The following is a 25,237-nucleotide window of genomic DNA, read 5'->3' as shown; positions in this document are numbered from 1 at the left end:
TAAGTGAAAATATTTTCTCTCTACTCTTTCGCCAGTAACTTGGAAAAGAGGCACACCCACTCACCTCACCATGGTGGGGTTTTACTCCACATACTAAAGCCAGGTTTGGCCAATTTTTTAATGGGTCAGATAAACTTTATTTGTAAAAAAAAGGACAGGCCGTGTTTTGCCCACTCCTGTATTAAATCACTACCAATTTATATTTGTCAGAGATTAAGGCTGGTTAAGCCCTTTTAAAAATTGTTAAGGGCCAGGCAACTAATTCTTCATCGGGTGCGACTGTCCCATATATTGCAGCACCCCTAGCGGCCCTAGGCCATGTACAGTAAATGCTAGTAAGTGACAACCTGTAACATCTACATGAGTTTCCCAAGGGTGCCCCGGGAATGTACCGCCCCCGCCCAACAGGAGGCACTGCACTCCCAGACAGGAAACCTACCATCGAAGAGAACCTCACTCACCTCTCCCGGGGCCGTCGTTCTAGTTTTGGCTCATCCAGCTGGCGCTGCAGCTTCTCCTGCTCCTTCTGCAGCCGCTCTTCTACTTCTCGCTCTCTAGCAGCTGTGTCAACAGGCTTTGCCCCTCCAAAGATAGAGGCCGCTCGACTGGACTGGGAGGTGCTAGCAGAGGAATCATCTTCCTTAGGAGTACTCCGAGGCTTTAGATTCAGTTTGGGTCTTTGGGGGGGACCTAAGTTAAATAAAACTCTAAGTAACAGTTTTTCAAAATCACCAGAAGTTGATGGCTGAAAGCCAGATGCCCAGACAGAGCGGTAAGAAAATGCCGTGTGGGATTCAGAGTAGTGGCCTGGCCAATCCGGCCAAGAAGGGGGAACATTAGAAATGGGTGGCTTAAACAACGAAGGACAGTCAGTCTTTCCACTACCACATCCGTGAGGCAGTGCCACACTGAAGGGAAGACTGAGAAAGGTAAACACTTATATGGTGAAGTGAACCATCACAACTACTATTACCTGCAAGAATGTCCAATTATGATAAACTACTGGATGAAAGTATCTTGGTGAAAAATTTGGTCTAGAAGATGGATTACTTCAGGAGGCTAAGAAGAGCTTGTGACAATATGATGGCAAAGACTCTAGTTCCTATACTCTTGTCTCTGTGTAGAATCTAAATCTGATAGTGATTCATGGAGCAAACCATACAGCACTGAACAGCTGATGTAAACACTAAAGGAATGTGATTCCTTCTTGGATCCAAGCTGTTGGAATATTTCAAGATAAACCTTAGTGTTTCAAGGGAATTATATTTCTCAAAATTAGTGTTTATCCTAAATATTTGTGACATACAAAAGATAAACAAGATAAAACCTATGTGGTCCCAACCACCCACCTGGCTTAAGTAATAAAACATTCTAAAATCCACACTAAAGGCTCCTGAGTATCTTTCCCCTGGTGACATGCCTAGCTGTGTTCTGTCCTCTCATAACCACTATGCTCGAATTTGGGGCTTATCATTCCCAAGCAGGTCTTTATACTTTTAGTACAGGATGTACATACGTATGTATCTGCAAAGAGGGGATGGTTCAGCAAGATTTAAACTTTCCTTTAAAAAAAAAATATATATATATATATTTTAGATTTTATTTATTTATTTGACAGAAAGAAACACAGCGAGAGAGGGAACACAAGCAGGGGGAGTGGGAGAGGGGGAAGCAGGCTTCCCGCGGAGCAGGGAGCCCGATGTGGGGCTCGATTCCAGGACCCTGGGATCATGACCTGAGCCGAAGGCAGACGCTTAACAACTGAGCCACCCAGGTGCCCCAAAATATATGTATTTTAAAGATTTTATTTATTGACTTGACAGAGACACAGAGAGACAGTGAAACAACACAAGTAAGAGGAGTAACAAAGGGAGGAGGAGGAGAAGCAGGCTCCCCACCGAGCAGGGAGCCTGATGCAGGGCTCGATCCCAGGACCCGGGGATCATGACCTGAGCCGAAGGCACATGCTTAACTGACTGAACCACCCAGGTGCCCCAAGATTTAAATTTTCTATAAAGGTTTTAAGCTGGCGATTTATATAAACTTCCGAGATAGTTTTTTTTTTAAAAAGATTTTATTTTTAAGTCATCTTTATATCCAGTGAGGGGCTCGAACCCACAACCCTGAGATCAAGAGTGTCATGCTCCATCAACTGAGCCAGCCAGGAACGGCCCCCGCCACTCCCGAGGTCCAGTTTTAATATGTATAACTTTGCAAGGGCCCATTAACGTCCCTTTTATAGGGTAAAACTGGGGGGTCAGAAAGAGTAACTCATTTAAGCCATACACCTAATACTTGGAGGACCAAAGGATGACATCTGTATTATCAAACCAACTCTATGTTCCTCCCACTATAGTACATAATGTCCTTTTCTTCTTTCTTTGATAATTTCCATTTATTTTAGCTACTCAACAAATGATGAGCACCTATATTTCAAATACTGTGCTAAGGCCAGGAATATGACAGTTGGGCAGTTTTTAGTTCCTGCCTGCAAGGAGCCCAATTCAACGGGAGGATCAGAATAAAAAAAGAACACAGTATGTTAAGATCTACAAAACAGATTTATCCACATGGAAGTTTTTAGACTGGGACTGTGTTTGGGGAAGCCTGTGAAGGCTTCAAAGTGGAACTCCTGAAAGTCTAGAAAACTGAGCAAGCACCTAATGGTACACAGCACTAACGAGGTAAACTGTAGGCAGAATAATCTAATTAGCTCTTGTTCCAGAAAGACAATTTGGGCTAGTGTGAAAATAGAATGAGGCAGGGAAATCTGTTAGTAATGTGGGTATAAGCAATGAAGTCTGAACAAAACCAGTGGCATTGACTCTGGAGATAAGGGGGCAGATCTTAGAGGGACCACAGGGCAAGATCACCGGGAAAAAAGATGAGGTATGCAGTTACTGAGGGAGGGAAGAATAGCTTGAGAGAGGAAAAGGTCATGAATCAAGGAGACCCAAAGCCCACACGTAAGCCTCCACTTTTCTCTCTAGTAAAGTGGAAATGAGAAACATTATCTATACCAGATAGAATTCTTAAGACTGTATAATACCTGTGGGATGCCTGGGTGGCTCAGTAGGTTAAGTGTCTGCCTTTGGCTCAGGTCATGATCCCAGGGTGCTGGGATGGAGCCCCAAAGTGGGGCTCCGTGAGGAGCCTGCTTCTCCCTTTTCCTCTGTCCCCCCGTAATAAATAAATAAAATCTTAAAAAAAAAAAAAAAGACTATAATATCTGTGAGAGCGCTCAGCTCACTGCTGGTGCAGAGTAAATGCTCAATAAGTGTTAGTATTTCTAGGCTGCATGCATGGGAATAGAGGAAACTGCTAACAGCAATGCAAGTTAAAAAAAAAAAAAGCACTTGGCACACAGGGCTAACATCAGGATGTTAAAAGGCTAGACAAGCTGCTAAAAATAATTGAAGAGAGGGGCGCCTGGGTGGCTCAGTCGTTAAGCATCTGCCTTCGGCTCAGGTCATGATCCCAGGGTCCTGGGATCGAGCCCCGCATTGGGATCCCTGCTCAGTGGGAAGCCTGCTTCTCCCTCTCCCACTCCCCCTGCTTGTGTTCCCTCTCTCGCTCTGTCAAATAAATTAAAAAAAAAAAAAAAAAAATATATATATATATATATATATAACTGAAGAAAAAATCTCTGGGTCAGACACCTTACTTTTTGGATATTAATGAAGTCAGAGCAAATGTTGGCCATTTATTGATACTTTTTGAAAGGCCAGATTTGCAACACAACAGGTTTTATATAAATGTTATGACATGAGGGCCTAATTTTCGAAGAGGTATGCTGACACTTCATTAGTTAACAGGTATCAATGACTGTGGTATAATGGCACTGAAATCACTGACACCTGGCATTTAACCCCGCTGTGCCAATCGCTGGCTAGGAGACTGCATGGCATATGTTTTCCTGTTCTCGTTTGTATGTTCAACCAATTTGAACTGAAAAGTCTTTATGCTAAGGCAACTTAGAAGAACTAGACTTTGCTCTATGTCCATTATGTCACCCTCGTCCCACGCTCTTTCTGCCGTGCTCCGCCACACCTTTTACCACGTATACATTCTATCCTGTTTCAAAACCCACTCACGTAGCCGATCATTTCCTAACCGGTTTCTCCAGCAGCCTGCTGGGTTAGCGAGCACCAGGAAAGGGTTACCTCTCTCCTCCCGCCTGTAGTCGTCCCGGGAGTAGTCGTCCCTGGAGCTCCAGGGCCGCTCGTCTCGTCTGTCGTAGCGGTCTTCGTAGCGGTCCCCGCCTCCTCTGTAGTCATCGTCCCTACGGTACCCGCTACCAAACGCTCTTCTGCCACTGCCTATCCTGGAGTCGTAGCCTGTGAACACATCCCAAATGACGATCACACCGGAGGGAAGAAGGGCAAGAAAGGGGTTCTTGAAAGAAAGCAATTTCCCTTAGTTGTGTTTTGTAATGACCTCTGTCGTAGTCCCTGCCGCCTCGGTCATCATAGCGATCCCGGCCCCCGTACCGATCCGTATCTCGGCGTGGCCCATCACGGTACCCGTCCCGGTACCCGTCCCGGTATCGGTCGGAATCGTAACGATCTCGATACTCTAGAGAGAAAACACACAAAGTAACGTCATTTCCTTTTCTTTGACACCACTAACAGAAAGAAGCTTGATAGCTCATGAAGTCAATTTGGTTTCATGAGTTTACAGTCACTGCTATGTTTTTTTTAGAAGTAAATCACTTTTCTGGGACGCCTGGGTGGCTCAGTTGGTTGGTTGTTTTCGGCTCAGGTCACGATCCCAGGGTCCTGGGATTGAGTCTGGCATCAGGCTTCTTGTTCAGCGGGGAGCCTGCTTCCCCCTGTCTGCTGCTCCCCCTGCTTGTGCTCTCTCTGGATACATAAATAAAAAACAAACAAACAAAAAAACCCCCCAAACCACAAAACAAACCCCAAACACTTTAAATCCAAAGTGGAAAAATGTGAACTGAATTAAGTTCTCTTGGTATTAGTTTGATTCAAAAAATTTTCTCTGATGATTCAATAAATGTTGCCAAGCTAGTAATTTAGGAGTTAAAAAGAAAAATCTCTATAGATCTCATAACGAATTTCTAGCATTAAAGACTTAAATACACTAGAATATAATTGGAATCTGTATTTTTGATTGATTCTAAAGAACCAAAGACTACCTAAAAAAGTTTAGCATGGGAAAACACACAAACCTCAAATCTGAGAGGCAAACAAAGTGAGAAAAATATGTATGACATAGGACAGTGGATTAACTGGCTATCATTTAAGGAACAGAAACTACAATTAACAGGACATTTCCCACCACCAAAATGGCAAAGATTAAAATAAGATACCTCTGGTGTTGGCAGAGTTTAGGGGAATAAGTCAATTCCTTTGCTGCTGCTGAGTCTAAAATTGCACAACCACTCTGAAAATTGTTTCAGAACTACACACTAAGAGCTTTAAAATCACGTATACTCTCTGGGGAAACAATTCAATTTCTAGGAATTTATCCTGAGAAAATAACTGAACATATTATAAACACACATGTACAAGGAGGCTCACTGCAATGTTGTTCATTTTGTTTTAAAGATTTTATTTATTTGAGAGAGAGAGAGAACAACTGGAGGGCAGCAGGAGAAGGAGAAGCAGACTTCCCGCTGAGCAGGGAGCCCGATGTGGGGCTCGATCCCAGGACTACAAGATCATGACCTGAGCTGAAGGCAGATGCTTAACTGACTGAGCCACCCAGGCGCCCCTGCAATGTTGTTTATAATACTAAAACTGGGGGCGCCTGGGTGGCTCAGTCGTTAAGCGTCTGCCTTCGGCTCAGGTCATGATCTCAGGGTCCTGGGATCGAGCCCCGCATCGGGCTCCCTGCTCGGCGGGAAGCCTGCTTCTCCCTCTCCCACTCCCCCTGCTTGTGTTCCCTCTCTCGCTGTGTCTCTGTCAAATAAATAAAATCTTTAAAAAAAAAAAAAAACTAAAACTGCTGAGTGCACAAGCTATGGACTAAATAAATCAGGGGGCATCCATACAAAGCAATCATTAAAAATGGAACAAGAAATGTATTGATTGTATGTGTTCATGACACTTGAAAACTGTGTTTTACACACGTACGTGAATTATCAGTATCACAGGTGCCGAAATGCCAGAAATTTGTATAAAAGAATGTTGTAGAGCTCAGGTGGCAAGCAACATGGTGTAAGGCATTTATAAAAGGAGGTGGGGGCTACTTAGCTTTGGCTAACTTGCTAGATCCTCCAATTTTCTGAGAAAGTTGGAATCCCAATTTTTACATGAAAAACCTCAATTTGCAAACATGAATCAGTCAAAACAAAAAAACTTAACATTCTGAGTTTATTAATTTATGTACGCAGACCAAACAAGGACTTTATTTTTACGATGACTTCCTTTTAAACAATGATTTTATTTTGGAAATGTATCACTTTGTCTATATATTCCGTTAGCTGAAATTTGTAAGTTAAAGGACATGTTAATGTTGGTAAAACAATTATACACAGAAGAGAATCTAAAACAGAATTCAAAAACCAAAAATCAGCCTTGTGTTTATTTTGAAATATGTATCTGATCTCTAGAGAGGCAGACGAACTATATACTTAATTTTACTTAGATAATAATAAAATGATAATAAGCTTGCCCTCACCAAAACAGATGGCCAGGAAACATTAAAAATGATTGCTAAGATTTTACAGTAACATTTAGTATAACTACCCCCCTCCCCTAAGTCTTTTATGGGCCTAATGCCTGAGTCTCTAAAGATTTGGCAGAGCTGACCTTGGGGACATCACCTAGTCTTACAAACTTGTTCAAGGTTTCTGTCTTTCCTTTTTTTTTTAAGATTTTATTTATTTGACAGAAAGAGTGAGAGAGCACAAGCAGGGAGAGCGACAGAGGCAGGAGAGGGAGAAGCAGGCTCCACGCTGAGCAGGGAGCCCCACATGGGGCTCCATCCCAGAACCCTGGGATCATGACCTGAGCGCAAGGCAGACTCCCAACCAACTGAGCCACCCATGCACCACCCTAAGTTCAAGGTCAAGTGAGAAAATAGTCATGTCCCTTGATTCAAAACAGGACCCTTGGTCTGACGGCTTTTTCTTTCAAGAGCCATTTCTTTCTGTCAACAACGAACAGAACCTCTTGTATAAACGTTGACATGAAAGGTAGGTCTCTCGGGTAGTTCTTCCCAAGGCTCTGCCTGGTCACAAAGTCTTGACTGCAAAGTCAAGATGTAAACTTGATTCCTTCTCCCTTCTCTGACATCTTATTAGGTTAGGGAGAATTCTTTACAAAAACAGGAATTCTATCTCTTGTTACTTCCTCAATTTTGTTTGGTACAGAACTCACAAGGTGTCTCACAAAATTAAAACGCTTATGAACTGAGGTTGTTCTATTTCTTTTTCACTTATAAAATATTTCAAACACACAGGAAAGTACAGAAGCAATTATAACAGATTTCTGTATTTGTACTTATTAGGTTTAAGGGATGCCAACAGTTTGCCATGTTTACTTCAGCTTTTAAATTTAAAAGTAGTAGGTTTACAAATGGAGCTAAAGGGCTCCCTCTACCGTCACCAGGCTCATGAAGGTGGTTAGATTACCATATATACATTTTTAAACTACATATTAAACACTGTATGATAGTTTCAAATTTTTACACAATTTTGCCTCTTCCCCTCAACATTATAGATTTTGAATTTCATCCAGATTATACGTATATTTTATTATATGGAAAAATCCCTATTTTGTCTTGTCTTTTCTGAATTAGTGTTCTTTCTTCAAATATTTCAATAAAGCTGCCTGATTTTCCCCATAAAAGTTCTGCCTATCTTTTGTTGGATTTAGGTGGTGTATGTAAAAGTTGTTGATTCAGCCCAACTCTTACCCTATGACATTCTCTCTTTCCCTTCTCCTTTCTCTAAATTATAGTTGATTTATTTGAGCACTGTTTCTCTCCCCCAGTATAAAGAAAGTCCAACGAGGATACAATTTTTGTCTGTTTTGTTCACTGCTATATCCCAAGCTCAGAACATATCTGGCACATGGTAGACATTTTTATTTTTGAAGTGAATAAATTTTCAATTATTTTAAAAGGCATGTTAAAAAAAAATTCCATTTTGGGGCGCCTGGGTGGCTCAGTTGGTTGGGTGGCTGCCTTTGGCTCAGGTCATGATCCTGGAGTCCCTGGATCAAGTCCCGCATCGGGCTCCGGCTCAGCAGGGAGTCTGCTTCTCCCTCTGACCCTCCCCCGTCTCATGTGCTCGCTCTCTCTCTCATTCTGTCTCAAATGAATAAATAAAATCTTAAAAAAAAAAAAAGAACTCTAAGACCTCTTTAAAAAAAAAATTCCATTTTGACTGTTGGCTGCTAGTAATGCAACCAATTTTAGTATAATGCTCTTAACCCAGCAATCCTCCTGAACTTTTGTTAGTTCCTTACTTTATAAGATCCGTTGGGTTTCTTTATCAACAACTGTTTCTATTATTTTTTGGGGGGGGGGGCACAAAGGAGGGAGAGACAATCTGAAACAGGCTCCATGCCCAGGACAGAGCCTGGCAAGAGGCTGGATCTCATGACCCGGAGATCATGACCTGAGCTGAAACCAGGAGTTGATGGTTAACCGACTGAGCAACCCAGGTACCCCTAAACAACTGTTTCTCAAGAGAGAAATCTCCCATCTACTCCTTGTCTGGCAAGGTTTTTTGTTTTTTTAAATTATAAATTCATCAAATTCTGTATCTATCAATTCTTTCGGATATTATAAAATTTTTTTGTGTCTACTGCTCCCTTTCTGCTAATGTGATCATTTACATTCATACACTTATCCTATTACAAAACAGTGCCCAAAGCACAGTAGAAACTCACGCGATAAAAATGAACTTACTGTCTCCAAAGCTATCATCACCTCTCCTCGGCGGGTAGTCATCGAAGCTGTCTGTGGCAGGACGGGCCCTCCAGTCTGTATCTGTTTTGTCAGAATCCCGATTTCTATCTCGGCCAAAAGAACGATCATCCCTGTCTATAGATATATAAATTTAAAAACCACAGGTTAGCGCACAAAAACTTCTGTCCGCTATTTCTCACGCACCCAGACCCCTCCCCCGATATAAATGAATGAAGCCCTTCTTATGCTGTTAGAGACACCTCATCTATTATTACATATTTAATGTTCATCTAGATCAATCAGGTTTTCTCCAATTCAATACCATTAATGTTTTGGGGTGGATAATTCTTCGCTGTGGGGAGCTGTCCTATCCATGTCCTATGAGCAACCGCAGGATTCTACCCAGTAGGGGTCAGCAGCATTCCCCAGTTCTGACAACTCGAGATGTCTCCACACATTGACAACATCCCCAGTGGGGCAAAATCATCCTTAGTTGAGAACTAGTGCTCCAGTTTCAGGCAGGCCTACTGCTCTCCACCTCTATTAGAATTTTCTGGGAAAGGGTGCCTCTGCTTTGTTATCCCAGGACCAAAACAAAACAGGAAGATTTCTATCAGCTTTCTTACCTTTATCCTGTGCTTGATCAGCAACGTCCACTCGAATTCTCCTGTTACCTAGAGACTGAGAGCATAGGACCACATTAACCAACCTTTTGCCCCATTATGCACAAATCCCATGAGTGACCTTGAACGTCTGGGCATAGCAGAAGCACTGGGGGAAGGAAGATAAAGGAAAAACACTGTAATCTAGCCAACACTCCAATTTGTTGGCTAAAGAATCCTTTATAAAGACTTGAAAACTGAAATAACCCCTTAGAATTGACAAATTTAAGTTGGGTTTATATCAACACCACATCAATTATCTTACCGTTTTATAAAGCTATATTTCACAAAATAAGCCTTTTAACTATCAAAAGGCAATTTATCAAGTGTAATAAATTGAAAATAATCCCCAGGCAACTAGCTAAATAAAAGGCGTATTTGGGTCCAGAGCAATTATTCATTCAGACATTTGCAGACCCCCTACTATGCACAGCAAAGGTACAGCAAGCATGGTCTCTATTATCTCAAGTTCTTTCACTCAAAATTACCTTTGGATAAATCAGTTCCTCCAGGACACCCTCTGACTTCCCTTTCCCACATTATTATTTATACACTTTGAACCCAATTAATTCTACTGCTGATTTTTCCTCACTGCACAGTAGAATCTACAGTTGAAGAAGGACAACAGTGAATTTTAGTTGAAAACATCCAGAGCTACATTAAAAACCACTATGATGAGGGTGCCTGGGTGGCTCAGTTGTTAAGCGTCTGCCTTTGGCTCAGGTCATGATCCCAGGGCCCTGGGATCGAGCCCCGCATCGGGCTCCCTGCTCAGCAGGAAGCCTCCCTCTCCCTCTCCCCCTGCTGCTTGTGTTCCCTCTCTCGCTGTGTCTCTGTCAAATAAATAAAATCCTTAAAACAAAAAAACAAAAAAAAAACCACTATGATGAAATCTCTAGAAACAAAGTAACTCCTAAGTCTGGACCATGACAGCATTTTACATAATAGATAATTCAGCAAACTTCAGATGATAAAACTGTATGGTATTCTTTTCTTTATCCAGACTGAGAAGTTAAAAATTAGTCAGGTTAATAAAACCTAAAAATGATCTGAGGAAAAAAACTTTGGAACAACTTTAAGCTTTTCATATATTTAACTTTTGACATTTACTTCAGAGTATCATGGTGGTACTCAATTATGAGAAAGGAGGAGTATTTTAAGAGGTATACTGATTTCAATCATGTCAAATGGCAGATGTGGACCATAGGATTATGGCACAAATGGCACTGGAAATTGCTTTCTCAAGAAACAGTAAGGGGGTTCTGGAATTAAAAAAGAAAAAAAGAGCCCCTTTCCTTCCCAGATAGAATCTAGTTTTAGTCACTAGAGGTTAAAAAAAAAAAAAAAAAGGAGCAAAAGCAGGTCCTATACTAGAAACTTCCATTACTAACAGGTGGCTAAATGCTTCAAATATCCTGCTTGGGCTAGCTTAAGGATCACTGCATGGCACAAATCACTCAAATAATTATAGTTAGATTTAATACTCATATCCTCCTCATGTATTAACAGCTCAATCTCCTCTCCCTACTAAATCTCTAGTGTGTCTGGATAGAAAAACATCTATGGGCAACATTAAAAAGCAGAAGCACTGAATGTTTATTGTCATTTTCCTGTAAGAAGATTCCTAGGAACATGTATTACAAATGACATCCAACTGAGAAACATTTCCAAACTCTCTTAAAATTATCAAAAACACCATTAACTTCCCTGAAAATGCCTTTAACACTAAACTGATTAACATCATTTTCCTATTTGCTTTCATCTGGTCAGATTATTTTAAAAAAGCAAAGCCATGAGAGTGGAGCCAAAGCTGTGAATAAATGAAAGGGAGCTTCTATTAAAGTCTTGGTGTGGTGGGTTTCTTCCATTATTTTCCACAAGTACCTCCCTGAGTTACTGGAGCCTGTTGAATTTGCTCAAGCAAAATATGACTTGCTAGATGTTGAATGTTAAGTGTTACACTGAACTTTTCTTTGTAGATATGACAATCTTTGAAATAGCTACTGACCCAACCAAAAATATATTGATAAACGTAAGAATGGTTAGCTCCCACCCCTCAAACTCCCCACCTTCTTTTCTTTACCTCTTCATTGAGGCTCAGGGCACTGAGCAAAGAATCCAGGTCCTCAAACTCAGCATAACCAAAACCTTTCAACCTCTCTGGATTGCTGGGTTCACGTGGTAAACGCACTGCACTGATCTGAAGGAGTAAAGAAACATATTTCCCTATTGAGTGTTCTTGTTCATTTGTCTTTTCCCGCCTCCCCTCCCCAACCAGTGCATATGCAGTGAATTTCTCTGAAGAATACACAAGAACTGGGGTGTGTGGGTGGTTTAGCTGGTAAAGCGTCTGACTCTTATCTCAAGGGTTGTGAGTTCAAGCCCCACAATGGGCTCCATGCTGGGCCTACAGCCTACTCAAAAAAAAAAAAAAAAAAAACCCAAAACCAAACAAAACACAAAACCACAAGAACCTGGTTGTCTCCAGAAGGAAAACTGGTGCAAAGGGATAGAGGAGACTTCACTGAATGCCATACAACCTTTCCAGTTTGAACAATATGAATTTAACCCTTAAAAAAACCCAAAAACCAAACAAAAAAAACCCTTGAGTTTAGGGTAGTTCTTGCATCCAAGACTTTTGCCTCATTCTACAAAAGTCTAGTTTTTAGTTGTTTTTCAGTAAAGACCAACTGTTTAGTCATCTCTTTATGCCTATATTGTAGTTGGTTTTAATACGTATTTCCAGTTCTATTTCAGAAATTCAATTCAGTTTTTGCCAGTTTTCTAGGCAGTGTACTTTCTGGAGACCTTACCTGAGAAACGTTACTATCTTCATATATTAACAATAGCTTGGCTGAATCAAACACTGGATTGTAAACCCCTGCCAGACTGACCTCCTCTGCTGAATTCTAAGATGGCAAACTGCTGAATTTTGTACTCTTCAAGTACAGAAAAAATTTACATTAATCTGGTTTTGAGACTACCTTGTGTTTTCTAATTGTAGGTTTGGAGGATTCCTTCAAGTTTCATAAAAAACTTTCCCTGGCACTAAATTGTATTTATTATTTATAGCAGGGTATATTACTCTTCATTTCCAATTTTAGAACCATTTTCATATACTTTTAACTATTTTCCGGCCACCTTCTTGATGGCTTCCATATGTTTTCTTACCCTTTTACTTCATTTCTTCAGTATTTTCTATGTATTCAAGTTATATTCTTCTGCAGCACTGATTTGATACTTTAACTCTGGCTCCTGAGATATAGATTTTCTTATAGCCTCTTTTTAATTCTAGTTTAACTCACCTCTTGAATATTGAAGGACAAAGAAGAAAATATGAAAGGGAGAAGTAATTCCAGACCAATTCTAGAGCATTAACAGTGAAAAGCCTGAATGGGCCCAAGGTTATTCAACACTCTACAGAAGAGGTCAAGAAAGTGAAATCAGAAACAGGTCAGCTTTCCAGTTGTACTACGTATTTGTACAGAGAGGAGATTTATAGGTGGCATTCAAAAAATAATCACATCGTGGGGTGCCTGGCTCGCTCAGTCAGTAGGGCATGTGACTTTTTTTTCGTAAAGATTTTAACAACACCAGAAAAGCCACCCATAGAAGTTGGTGGCCCAGTGCAGAGATTAGGATCTAGGAAGAAAGTCAAAAAACAAAGTAAGAGTGAAGGAGACAGCAGATCTTTAAAGGAAATACACTTTTTAAAGAGGGGGGGGGAAGTAAACTCTACCCCCAACGTGGTGCTCAAACTCATCACCCCTGAGATCAAGAGTCGCATACTCTACTGACTGAGCCAGCTGGGCGCCCCAAAGAAGTGTACTTTTTAATGTGTTCATATTGGCAAAGATTCTGGAGAAAAACCCAACAGAACTGGAAATTGTGACTTATTCTGATTTTTTTAAGTCCTAAGTATCTTTCTTTCTTTAAAGATTTTATTTTTGGGGGTGCCTGGGTGGCTCAGTCATTAAGCGTCTGCTTTCGGCTCAGGTCATGATCCCAGGGTACCGGGATCGAGTCCTGCATCGGGCTCCCTGCTCCGCGGGAAGCCTGCTTCTCCCTCTCCCGCTCCCCCTGCTTGTGTTCCCTCTCTTGCTGTGTCTCTCTTTGTCAAATAAATAAAACCTTAAAAAAAAAGAAAAAGAAAAAGATTTTATTTTTTAAATAATCTCTACCCCTCAATGTGGGGCTCGAACTTACAATTCCGAGATCAAGAGTCGCATGCTCTACTACTGACTGAGCCAGCCACCATCCTAAGTATTTTTATTTTTTTAAGATTTTATTTGACAGACAGCAAGCACAAGTAGGGGGAGCGGCAGGCAGAGGGAGAAGCAGGCTCGCCAAGCTGGGAGCCCAAGGTGGTGCTCGATCCCAGGACCCGGGATCATGACCTGAGTTGAGGGTAGACGCCTAACAAGTGAGCCACCCAGGCGCCCCTCTCTTAAGCTTTTTAAGCATGCCTATAAACACTGTGAATTCCCCTATATGTGGCACCAGGCTCACAGAACTTTTAATAAATTTTAGCACACTCTTGTTAATATAAATTACACATCTTCCAGTTAAAGGTATTCATATATAAAATTAAAAAGTGATTTTGATATAAGCCTGAGTGTCATTAACAGAATGAGTTCAGAGAAACTTTCTGCCTTACAACCTAACTGGGTGTGTTTTTTTTGAGTAATCTATATGCCCAATGTGGGGCTCAAATTCATGACCCCGCGATCAAGAGTCACATGCTCCACTGACTGAGCCAGGCAGGTGCTCCTGGGAATATCACTTTTAAGATTCTTAATGAAAAGAGGTTTAAGTTTTTGAGATTCTTTCTGCATCAATAAGGTGTTAAGACTGTCTGACTGGTGGGACACCTGGGTGGCTCAGTTGGTTAAGTCTGCCTTCAGCTTGGGTTGTGATCCAAGGGTCCAGTGAGGAGTCCCGAGTCGGGCTCCCTGCTCAGTGGGGAGACTGTTTCTCCCTCTGCCTGCCGCTCGCCCTGCTTGTGTGCTCTGACAAATAAATAGATAAAACCTTAAAAATAAATAAGTAAATAAAGACTATCTGATTGGTGTGGGACGAGAACATTCTCAAAGGGCCTAAATGCCACTTAATCAATTATATACCCATTTCTTCCAAGTCTAGATACAATCTGAGACTCTTTCCCAGCTTAGAAATTCAGGGACAGTCACAACCAATATGCTACTCTCCATATCGAGTTAATTGCCTTAAACCTTTACACTTACATTTAATCCTCTAAAGAATTCCTTAATGGATTCTTCTGTCACATCATAGGGCAGGTTCCCTAGAAAAGCAGTATAGGGCGGCGATTTCGGAAGACGGCTCCGGTCGATATTGGGTTCCCGAGCAGCCCGTGGAGCAGTGGGCAGGATAGAACGGTCAATTGGAGGTGCCCTGTACACGTCGTCATCATTACTGTGCCAAGTGGTTGAAACTAGGATAGGAAAGTGAACAGAAGAAATTACAGCAAACTTCCCTTACTGCTGTTGTAGAATAAGCGGACTCATGCTAAGTACCAAGGATGAAATAAGCTATGTCAGGAAAGAAACAGATAAAAAGGCACTTAAATTAAGGGAACTTTACAAAGACACAGTGCTTCTGAAATGTCAGAATCAGGTTAGCACTGCAAAAAGACTCAGTATTCACTGTCTCTTGGTTTCTAAGTATTTTAAGGTCTTTAAAGGCCCAGGCTTTTGTTAACAGTATGGTAACTCTTATTTTCCTTATGCAGCAAAGAAAAAGAAAGTATCAACTATTTACTGACTGTTACGATGAGCCAGGTATTTTATATTCATTATATCCCATCTTTTTTTAATAACGCTGTGAGGTTGTTCCCATTCTACGGAAACGGAAACTCAGATTTCAGAAGATTCAATAACTTGCCTAAGATCACAAAGATGGCAGAGCAGAAGATGATAATCCTAGTACAGGCAGGACTCGAACCCTCTCAGTCCAAATCTATTTAAACACTGTTGACAACTCTCATATTCCTAACTTTTTGGGTGGACAAAGTGTTTTCTTCATGGTTTATTCTCCTCTTAAAAATGAAACAAAACCAACACAACTCAATTTTGTCCCATTCCTAAGACCAGTTGTTTATCCATGACTTCATAAAAATAGCTCCCAGAACAAATTATTCTCTTGATTCTGAATATAAACAGCTTATAGATTACATTGTAACATCAGGACATCATAGAATTTTAGTAATCTAGTCCTCAACTTTTGAAATGAAAATAAGGGTTAAATTAATACCTTGAGAAGAGTCTGTTAACAAAAGAGACAGAATTAGTACTAAGCTCTCCTGAATCTCCCCTTCAGTCCCTAATCATAAACTCTTACAACTTAAATCTAAAATTCTATGAAATATACAAATATAAGACTTAGGGTTCTATAAAATGAGTAAGTTCCTTTCAGATTACAAGTGTGAACCATTACTATGGAATGGGTTTGGCCTTAAAGAGAATGAAAACTCCAAGCATGATGGGGAAAAAAAAATTACCATCTCCTTCCAGGTCATCTGTTTCATCAGCCCAGCTGACTGGTTTGGGGACATAGGTGCTTCCTCCCCCAGTCCCTCCATCCTCAGCCAGGAAGTCTGTTAGGGAGATAGTTTTCCCCTTCTTATTCTTCTTTTTTGCTGTTTTAAAAAGGCAAAAAAAGATTATTTATCACTCCTTGAGTATTAGAGTTGTACAGTGCACTACTGTTAAAGAGAGCAACACAGAGGGCCACCAAAGAATACGATGGTATACTACACAGATGTAAATAGGGACAAAGTACAATATATTGGCACAGCAAGAAAACCCAATGAAAACTGACAAAATAAATTGCTTATGTATGGGAAAAGGTCTACAAAGAGTTTCAACATTAAGACTGGGGTGGGGTCAACCTTTTTTCTACTATATTCAATCATGTATCATTGGAAATTTTTTAATTTAGAAACTATTTGTTTTTAATCCAGGCGACTATATCCATTGCTCCTGGTATACAAAGAACTAAAACAAAACTCCTACCCCTAATAACATATTCTTTTTGGCATTTATGAGGATTGTTTGATACTCGTAAAATGACCACATGAGGCAGGAATCATTACTATCAATTCACAGAAAAGAAAACTTAAGTCTCAGAGAGGTTAAATCCTACAGTTACAAATATATTAGATAGCAGAGCTAGAATTAAACCCACGGTTTTGGATACCAAATCTAGGGCTCTTCCCACAGGAGCGCCAACCTCTAAGAAGTTTGTTATTAGTTCTATGGGAGAAGGGGGGTATCATAACCACAGTAAACTGTGTTACTGTCATTTGAATGTGTTCACACAATAAGACTCTACACAGAGCTGGCTCTCCCTGCCCTCTAGGAAAAAAAAAATTCTCTCCTTCCCTAACACCACATATGAAGACGAGATAGGGTGCTGCAAGAAAATCATAAAAAACCCCTAAGAACCAACACATTCTAATGTTTTCCGTGGTTATGAAATCTTTACAAATTTCCAAATGGCTCTGTTTAGTGGACTGACTTCGGCTCTCTAACTATTTAGTTCTCAGGACTTTTTCTGAGATGGCACCGGTCAGGAGCTACTGCAGAAGAACTGAAAGGACTAACTGAAGTTCTAAAACTGGCTCCTGAGAGTAGCTCCTACATGATAAGAAAAAAGCAAGCAGCTCTGTTGTAACAAAGACCAGTTTTTGTGGCTTTTATAACCATGAGTTCCTCCTCCATGTTCCAATTCTCATCTAATTTTCAACCCACGAAGACTAAGAATTTGTAACATGATGCAACCATTTGTTTAACTGAAGGATGCTCTCTCACCAGGACCCTTTCTTTTATTTTTTTATTTTTTAAAAAGATTTTATTTATTTATTTATTCATGAAAGAGAGAGAGAGAGGCAGAGGGAGAAGCAGGCTCCCAAGCAGCAGGGAGCCCGACGCGGGACTCGATCCCAGGACCCTGGGATCATGACCTGGGCCGAAGGCAGACGTTTAACCATCTGAGCCGCCCAGGACCCTTTCTTTTAAAATCCAACTTTCAGGAGGAGCCTGGGTGGCTCAGTCTGTTAAGTGGCCGACTCCTGATTTCTGCTCAGGTCCTGATCTCCGGATGGTGGGATTGAGCCCCCTCATCTTTGGGCTCTGCACTCAGCAGGTATTCTCTCTTTCCCTCTGTCCCCCCCCCACCTTAAACAAACAAACAAAACACCCAACTTTCAGGAAATAAAGATGACCTGCTTGCTATGAATGTTATGAACAGCCTTCTGGACACACTAAGAACCTGAAGCATTATGGTCTCAATGAGCTAACCAGATGAACTTGGCTGCAATACTACAGAAAAAAAGACGGTGCTGAATGTAGTTTCCACGATTTTTAAGTGACTGTTTTTAAGACAGTCCTGCTCTAAAAGCATCACTTCTGATTAACCAGATTATATTCTGGATCTATTCTACGTTTTGAAAGAAAGCAGTTATGCAGAGGCTGGATCCTATAGCATCAATATTGCCCCTAGCTTATATGCAAAGGCCTAGGAGAAGAAATTTACTAAGCAGATGTGAGTAAGATATAAAGCCTGCCTCTGAGGTGGAATGCTCACAGTGTATAGGTTTATTTTCATCTTTTCCACATCCTCTAATTCAAAGTGTTGGGTACTAACATGATGCTAGCTAGAGATCCTTACCCTCATGGGGCTTAACCTAGTATCATTAGCTAATAATACCCAATTATTGATCTGTCTAGTTACTAGGGAAATAAAAATAGAACTGATGGCCAGTCCATATGAGGTCAAGTTCAACATAAAAATAATTTGATTAAAGCACCCCTGTCCCCTTCGTCCTATATATGCATCTAATACTAAAAGAGCAGAATCTGGAATTAACCAGTCTTTGGTCTGATTCTGGCTTATACCAACTTTCTAGATCAGGGTTTCTCAACTTTTATCCCTTGACTTTTTTAAAACCCCTGACTCGTGACCAACAAATCTTCCTCTCCTTTAATGTTATTGGAAATTTCAAAATAATAAACTAAACATCATAACTAAAACAAAACAAAAACTAAAGCACTGTTTGGTTCAGAATGTCTTTTTAAATCACGTAGCTCCCTTTTTCCTGATTGTTGCCCTCCCCTCCAAAAACCTCTGGCTGAGAAATCACCGATGCTGGATGGTCTTCATTTAAAAACAAGCTAAGATTCTTTCACAAGATCTGTAACTTATGTTTCTTTAAATCTAGCAGCAGCGACTTAGTACAAATATAAACAGATTTAAAAGAACTGGCCCTTTAGAAAGTAAAATCAGTAAACTAAAGTGGGTGCCAGTGTTTGTTCCACTTTCTTTTACTCGAATAATTGAGAAACGATGTTATCTAAATCCTCTATGCCCTTTGCTACTCTAGTATTAGGCTCATTACATGTTTAGGATTTCAACAGTCTTTTCTGCATTAAGTAAAGCATCGTTTAATGTTCCAGGTTTATCAATCCCTTGCCACACAATCAAACTGGTCCAACTCTTAGTTTTCTTTAAATCTGATGTGAATTGGTTAAAAAGTTAAACCAACCACTTCATGTAACAAACAGTAAACGTCTCAATTATTTAAGGCCACATGGACTAAGGGAAAACGCACACACATCCCAGAAATTTTAAATTCTGTCTGCCTTAATTACTCCCGCAATTTACTGAACAAGTACCAGGTACCTGTGAAGCTCTTTATATACTCGTATAGGTTAAATAAGAGCTTAAAAGATAGCATTTTCAAAAAATTTAAGTCTACAAGTCCTTAAGTAAGAGACAAAACACCTGTGTCCTTAATAGACAGGGTTTCTTACAACTAATACCAGCTTAACCCTTATTTAGAGTTCCTCAGCTTCTGCATCACTGACATTTTAGGCTGGGTATTTCTTTGTTGTGGTGGGCTGTCCTGTGCACTGTAGGATGTTTAACAGTTATCTCCAGCCAGTACCAAAACCTCCACCCTGATGTGACAACCAAAAATGCCTTCAGACACTGTAAATGACTCCTCTGTGGGTGATACAAAATTGTCTCATGGTTGAGAACCACTGGTTTAAGTGGTTTCACATCAATAAATAAAAGGACAAACAAAAGGGGTTGTTAGCCCCTAAATGCTAAATAAAGAAGCTAGTAACAAAAGTCCACATACTGTATGATTTTGTTTATATGAAATGTTCAGAATAGGTAAATACGAAGAAAACAGATGGGGGGGGTGGCAGAAGAAATGAACTTCTAATGGGGCAAGGCATTTCTTTCTGGGAAGTGAATCCTGCCAAGTTCTCCAGAATTAAAAATGAATTAAGGATCAACAAATGTTTCCTTAAAGAAACAATACTGTACAAATGCAATTAGTCTACCTATACCAGAGTGCCTAGAACTAGACTAATTACGCTGCTCTTCAGAGCCAAGCCATGAGATTTCATACAATGCAATATCATGATGTTGACAGGCCTCACTTTTACTGTACTATAGTAGAGAATAAAAACCAAGTCAGAATATGCTCCACCACCTCGACCCACCAGTTCAGTTCCATGACCCAACTTCTTCAAACTGACACAACTGGAGGGAAAGGCCATATTGCCTTCCCCTTACCTTTTTCCACTCAATTTGGTCATTTATGTAAAAAAATATAAAGCAAGCGCCCAATACACATCATGCTGACCACTACCCAAAGTACTTGGAGCTTCTAAGAGAAGAGCTATAAAAATTCAAATTGACTTTGGTGTGTGTACTTGTAAGTGTACATACACATAATGAGAAATAGGCACTTGGGGGGCGCCTGGGTGGCTCAGTCGGTTAAGCGTCTTTCTTCGGCTCAGGTGGTGATCCCAGGCCCCATGGTGGGCTCCCTGCTCAGCGGGGAGCCTGCTTCTCCCTCTCCCTCTTGCTTCCCCTGCTCGTGCTCTGTCAAATAAATAAAATCTTAAAAAAAAGAAAAAAAAAGAAAGACAAGAAATATGCACTTGGTTTTTAAAAACAATACTCTTGAGGTTCTTTCCCCCACCCTCATGAAAAGTGAATACATTCTAAGATGTTTTGAGACTAATACAAAGTGGTAGGGTATATTGTCAAGCCATACACAAATAGTATGTGAATTAGAACTTCAAGCTGTTTAAAAGTGTGTGTATATATATATATGTTTCAAAGATTTTTTTTTTATTTTAGAGAGAGTGTGTGCCCATGTGAGTGAGCAGGGGAGGGATGGGGGGGGGGAATCTCAAGCAGACTCAGTGCTCTCATGACCCTGAGATCAAGACCTGAGCCGAAACCAAGAGTCAGGTGCTTAACTGAGCCACCCAGGTGCCCTAAAAATTTATATATTTTAACAACCACATTACTTAGAAACACTATGTTTTACTTTGACACTCTCCTTGTAACTGTATTTGAATTTTCAGAGTTTCAGAATCTGAATCGGGTACCCTACTCCCAGAATAACAAATATATGCTAGAGAATGGAATTTAAAAATAGTAATGTAGGTAAACCTTGCTTTTCAAAAGGCTGCATTATGCCACTTTGCCTTTATGAAAGACTTACATTATTATACTTGTTTCCCCTAACCAAAAGAAATCCAGAGAGAATCTTTGCTCTTACAAAAAAAAGAAAAAAATGAAAACAGTGTCAGGCGTTTGTTTTGCAGTGAGCCATCACAGAGGCAGACACACTTCTAACTGAGTGGCATGTCCAAGCTCATTCCCCAAGAACTATACTCAGCATCAAGCCACCATATAGTTTTGAACTGTGCCTGTGAGCATCTGTACTTTATCTTGATTTATTTTGTTAGCAAGATATGCTCTAAGGTATTAGAGAGGTTATTTTTTGGGTCTGGGAATGCTCCCCAAAATTTCCCTATAAGGTAATGGTCATTGCTTCTTAGCTTTATGCCATTTCAGCTTACAAAATGTTCCACTTTTGGATAGCAGGGGAAACTTATATGTGAACAGCATATAATGAAACTACTTTTAAACTATAAGGACAAGCACTATATGAAAACAATTATTGGATACCATCCTCTCCCTATGAAAATAATTAAACAAGATGCCACATATGACATTTTGAAGTGCTATGCAAATGAAAGGCCTTCTGTGCATACAAGCACTATTTCCAATTTGAAAGCATTTGTCTCACAAAAATGTTAACCTATATCAAACACATTTGATTCCCTGTAAGTAAGGAGAGCAGTTCAATGGTCAGCTCTGGGACACTTTCAGTTCTTAAAAGTCAGTAATGGGTCAACTGGATACTGGTATTGCTGCAAAGAATTTTTCGGTCTCATTTACAAGAGGGCTGTTAAGTTCTATCATGTATTTTCACTGAGAAAATATAAGATCTACTTTCAACAAGACACTGGGCATCATCATGAAGTATACTGAAAACATACCAAGAATTTTATAGTCTCATTAACAAAGCCGTATCTGGGAATACTGGCCACTCAACAAAATCAACGAGACTGGAAAAGATTTAAGGTGGGAAAACAAGTCTGATAAATCCCAAATTCCTCAAGGGCAGACTGTCAGATGTAACCTTGTACTCTGATACTATCAGTGTCCCTTACATATACTACACAAAGCCAAAAAGATTTGTGGAACCAAATTAAAGAAAAGAAATTAGGGGCTCAAAGGGGGTACAGTAAATGTGGAAGAACAGAAGGGGACATCAAGCAAATGCCTTTCACCGGTCCAGATTTCACTCAATTCTGTAAAATGAAGGGCACAGACTGCCAAAATGTCTTCCACCCTTAAAAATGCCACAAGTTATAGTGAAAGGGGAATACAGGCTTTTCACTATATTATGGCACTAAGCCGTCAAAATGGCAAATCCAGCCCAAATAAGTACTCTAATTCAGATGAAGTTTTTGGGCAGATCCCCAACATATGATAACTAAGCTAGGCATGGTTCTAGCTGTCAGGGATGGATAAAATGGTGAACAAGATCAGAACATGGAAGCCAACCTTGTTATTTCCAAGTTGATAATGGAGAGCAGTCAGAAGTCTCAAAGATATCGACCTTGCTCTGGTACCTGCAGCCATGTGACCTTGAAAACATAATTTCATCTTTCTCATCTGGAAGATACCACTATCTGCCTACATTATCTCAAAAAGGATCAAATGAGACAACATACACCCAAGAGCCAGGTCAACTGTCAAGTGCTACACCAATGAAAGGTATTACATTCAAATGCACCTCAATTCCTTCAACGTTTTCCAAAAACATACATAATTCTTAGTCACTTACGTAACAGAGGAAATAAATTATTGTTGAGAAATGAGTGTCCAGAGATAGCAAGGGTTCAAGGGTTTTGCAGAATGCATGTTCATGATATCATCCCCCAAACTAAAATAAATGAATGCTGAAAATATTCCAAAGCCCATTGCCAAGTCCTTGAGAAATGCAAGCTGACTGTATGACACTGATATTCCCTACTCCAAAGTCGTCTAAAAAAACCCCAACTCTATCCACTAGTATTATTTTAAAAGCACTCCCCAGTTGTGCAGTTACCTTTAAAAAAAAAAAAAAAGGAAAAACCTAACTCTGCTATCGGAGCTATCAAAATAAACCAAAATGGAAGCTGTCAAGGGTTCTGATCTTGTTCACCATTTTATCCATCCCCGACACCTAGAACCATGCCTAGCTTAGTTTGCGGTCAGCAAATAGGTACTGATTGAATAAGAAAAAAAGCCTAGAAGAAACCTAGGTCTCCACCCTTGCTTTCTCTCCTCCAACACGTGGGCGCACCACACTGGGTTCCCCACCCCCACCTAACTCCAGTAGCTTCAACCTCCAAACCTAACACATTTACCCTTGGAAAAATATAGGGACCGGGCCACACTCTAAAACGGGAAGGAGAGAAAGTGGAAGGACATAAGGGAAAGCACCACATGCGCGTAAAACCTCCCCATCTGGGCCCTCGCGCGTGCTTTTAAGGCGCGCCGGTCTCCGCTACCCTCGTCTCTCCTACCGCGCACGCGCGTCGTCGCCTTCCCCCGCCCCTCCACCGACTCGCGCTCGTGTTCTAACTGCCCCCCCCTTTATTCCCCTGCCCCCACTCCCGTCCGCAACGGCCTCGCGCCTGGGAAACGTAGTCTACTGTGCACCGGTCCGCGCGCCAACCGCCTCCTTCCTTCCTCCACGCGGGCACAGTGCTTCACGTCTATGAGAAGGCCTCACGCCTCCCAGAGATCTTTCTGCTCCTCATCACTCCAACTCAAGCCAGAGTCCATCATTACTCCCCGCTCCAACCTCGCGCTGACGGGGTGAAAAGGGTGTGAGGGGGAGGGGAAGGTGTCCTTCCCCTCCCCCCAAACATCCCGAGGCGATAACCTAACATGGCCAAACCGCCAGCCTGCCGCAGCCCCAAAGTCCGAAGGAAAGCGGTGCCGCCCGCTCCCCAACTCCAGAGAATCAGTGGATCAGGCTCGGAGAGTGGCTAATGAGCCTGGTCCTTGGCCGCGCTCGGCCGCTCACTCACCTGAGGCCGCCATGTTGGGAGAGGGAGAGAGAACGCAAAGGACCCGGATGAGGCAATCACGTGATTATAGCGGGACGTCGGGCTAAGAGATGCGAAACTGGGAGGGGGCGGGGAGGTGAGGAGGGAGACAGGAGGCGGGGCGGCGCTGCTCTAGGTTCGTAAAGCAGCGCGAGGAGGTGGCGCGGCGTCCGACGGGAAGACCTGTGCGACATGTGGCCAAAGGGGTGGGGCCTGGGCTGTCGCGAAATCCTTCACGCTTTACGAAGGGCTATGCGCGGACGAGGGGGCGGGTTTCACGATCTGCCGACTTCCTGCCGGTGGGGTAAGCGGAAGGGGCGGGGTCAGGCATGTTGTTTTCTAGTTGTCTGGGACCGAATGGAGGTGGGCTGGACCCCGGAATAGGAGTGCCACAACTGACTTTATGAAAGGGAAGATTCTGAGTTTCTTTTCTTTTGATTTTCCACGTGTGAAGACATATATGGTTAATTTACTGAGCTTTTTTTTTTAATCGCTTTTTGTTGAAGCAAAACAAGCCCAATATCTTGCCTAAGGATGGTTTTAATTGGTTATGTTTAGAAGAATAAGAAAGTAACAAATACCGAACACTTAATTGCCATGGACTTTTACCTTAATTAGTCCTTCATTTTATCGACTACCTTCAGTCAGATCCGGGCCCTTATGATTTCACAGCCGTGTTATCCATGCTTCCTCTACCTAATGCTATATTTTATTATATATTATCATATACTGTATTAGTATGTTATTTGAAAATTTTTAATGAGCGCCTACCATGTGTCAGGCATGTTTTTGGCATTTTTTTGATACAACAGAGAACAAAACTCCAAAGGACTTTATAGTCCAGTGAGGGAAAGAGACAATAAGCAGTGAATGAATATTAGAAATGATAAGTACTCTGCATGTAATTAAGATGCTTTGATTAAAAGATAATTGGATGCAACTTTAGACTGCCTGGTCAGGGAAGGCCTCTGAGGAAGTGACATTTATTTTTTTTTTAAAGATTTTATTTTTATTTATTTGACAAAGAGAGACACAGTGAGAGAGCGAACACAAGCAGAGGGGGTGGGAGAGGGAGAAGCAGGCCTCCTGCCGAGCAGGGAGCCGGATGTGGGGCTCGATCCTAGGACCCTGGGATCATGACCTGAGCTGAAGGCAGACGCTTAAGGACTGAGCCACCCAGGCGCTCCAGGAAGT

The 25,237-nt window shown here is 41.3% G+C and overlaps 1 protein-coding gene across 2 annotated transcripts in view; it reads right to left on the bottom strand.

Moving 5' to 3' along the window:
* Window positions 1–24,123, bottom strand: part of EIF4B (eukaryotic translation initiation factor 4B) — a 30,200-nt gene extending 6,077 nt beyond the window's left edge. The window contains exons 1-9 of one of the 2 annotated variants that reach the window (XM_028125464.2): window positions 24,026–24,123; window positions 16,063–16,200; window positions 14,789–14,997; window positions 11,629–11,745; window positions 9,510–9,564; window positions 8,884–9,018; window positions 4,438–4,575; window positions 4,164–4,337; window positions 462–690 (exon numbers count right to left, since the gene is read on the bottom strand). In XM_028125464.2, the coding sequence (XP_027981265.1) occupies window positions 462–690; window positions 4,164–4,337; window positions 4,438–4,575; window positions 8,884–9,018; window positions 9,510–9,564; window positions 11,629–11,745; window positions 14,789–14,997; window positions 16,063–16,200; window positions 24,026–24,038 (1,208 nt within the window). In that variant the 5' untranslated portion in view covers window positions 24,039–24,123. The remainder of the gene's footprint in view (window positions 1–461; window positions 691–4,163; window positions 4,338–4,437; window positions 4,576–8,883; window positions 9,019–9,509; window positions 9,565–11,628; window positions 11,746–14,788; window positions 14,998–16,062; window positions 16,201–24,025) is intronic. The other variant, XM_028125465.2, reaches the window with a different exon arrangement.
* Between the last annotated feature and the right edge of the window lie 1,114 nt (window positions 24,124–25,237).

The sequence above is a fragment of the Eumetopias jubatus genome, unplaced genomic scaffold (assembly GCF_037043125.1).
Source record: "Eumetopias jubatus isolate StellerSeaLion01/CBP00866 unplaced genomic scaffold, mEumJub1_p1.0 scaffold_8, whole genome shotgun sequence".
Classification (NCBI taxonomy): Eukaryota; Metazoa; Chordata; class Mammalia; order Carnivora; family Otariidae; genus Eumetopias; species Eumetopias jubatus.
The sequence above is the reverse complement of the archived record's forward strand: the minus strand, read 5'-3'. Positions and strand labels throughout refer to the sequence as shown.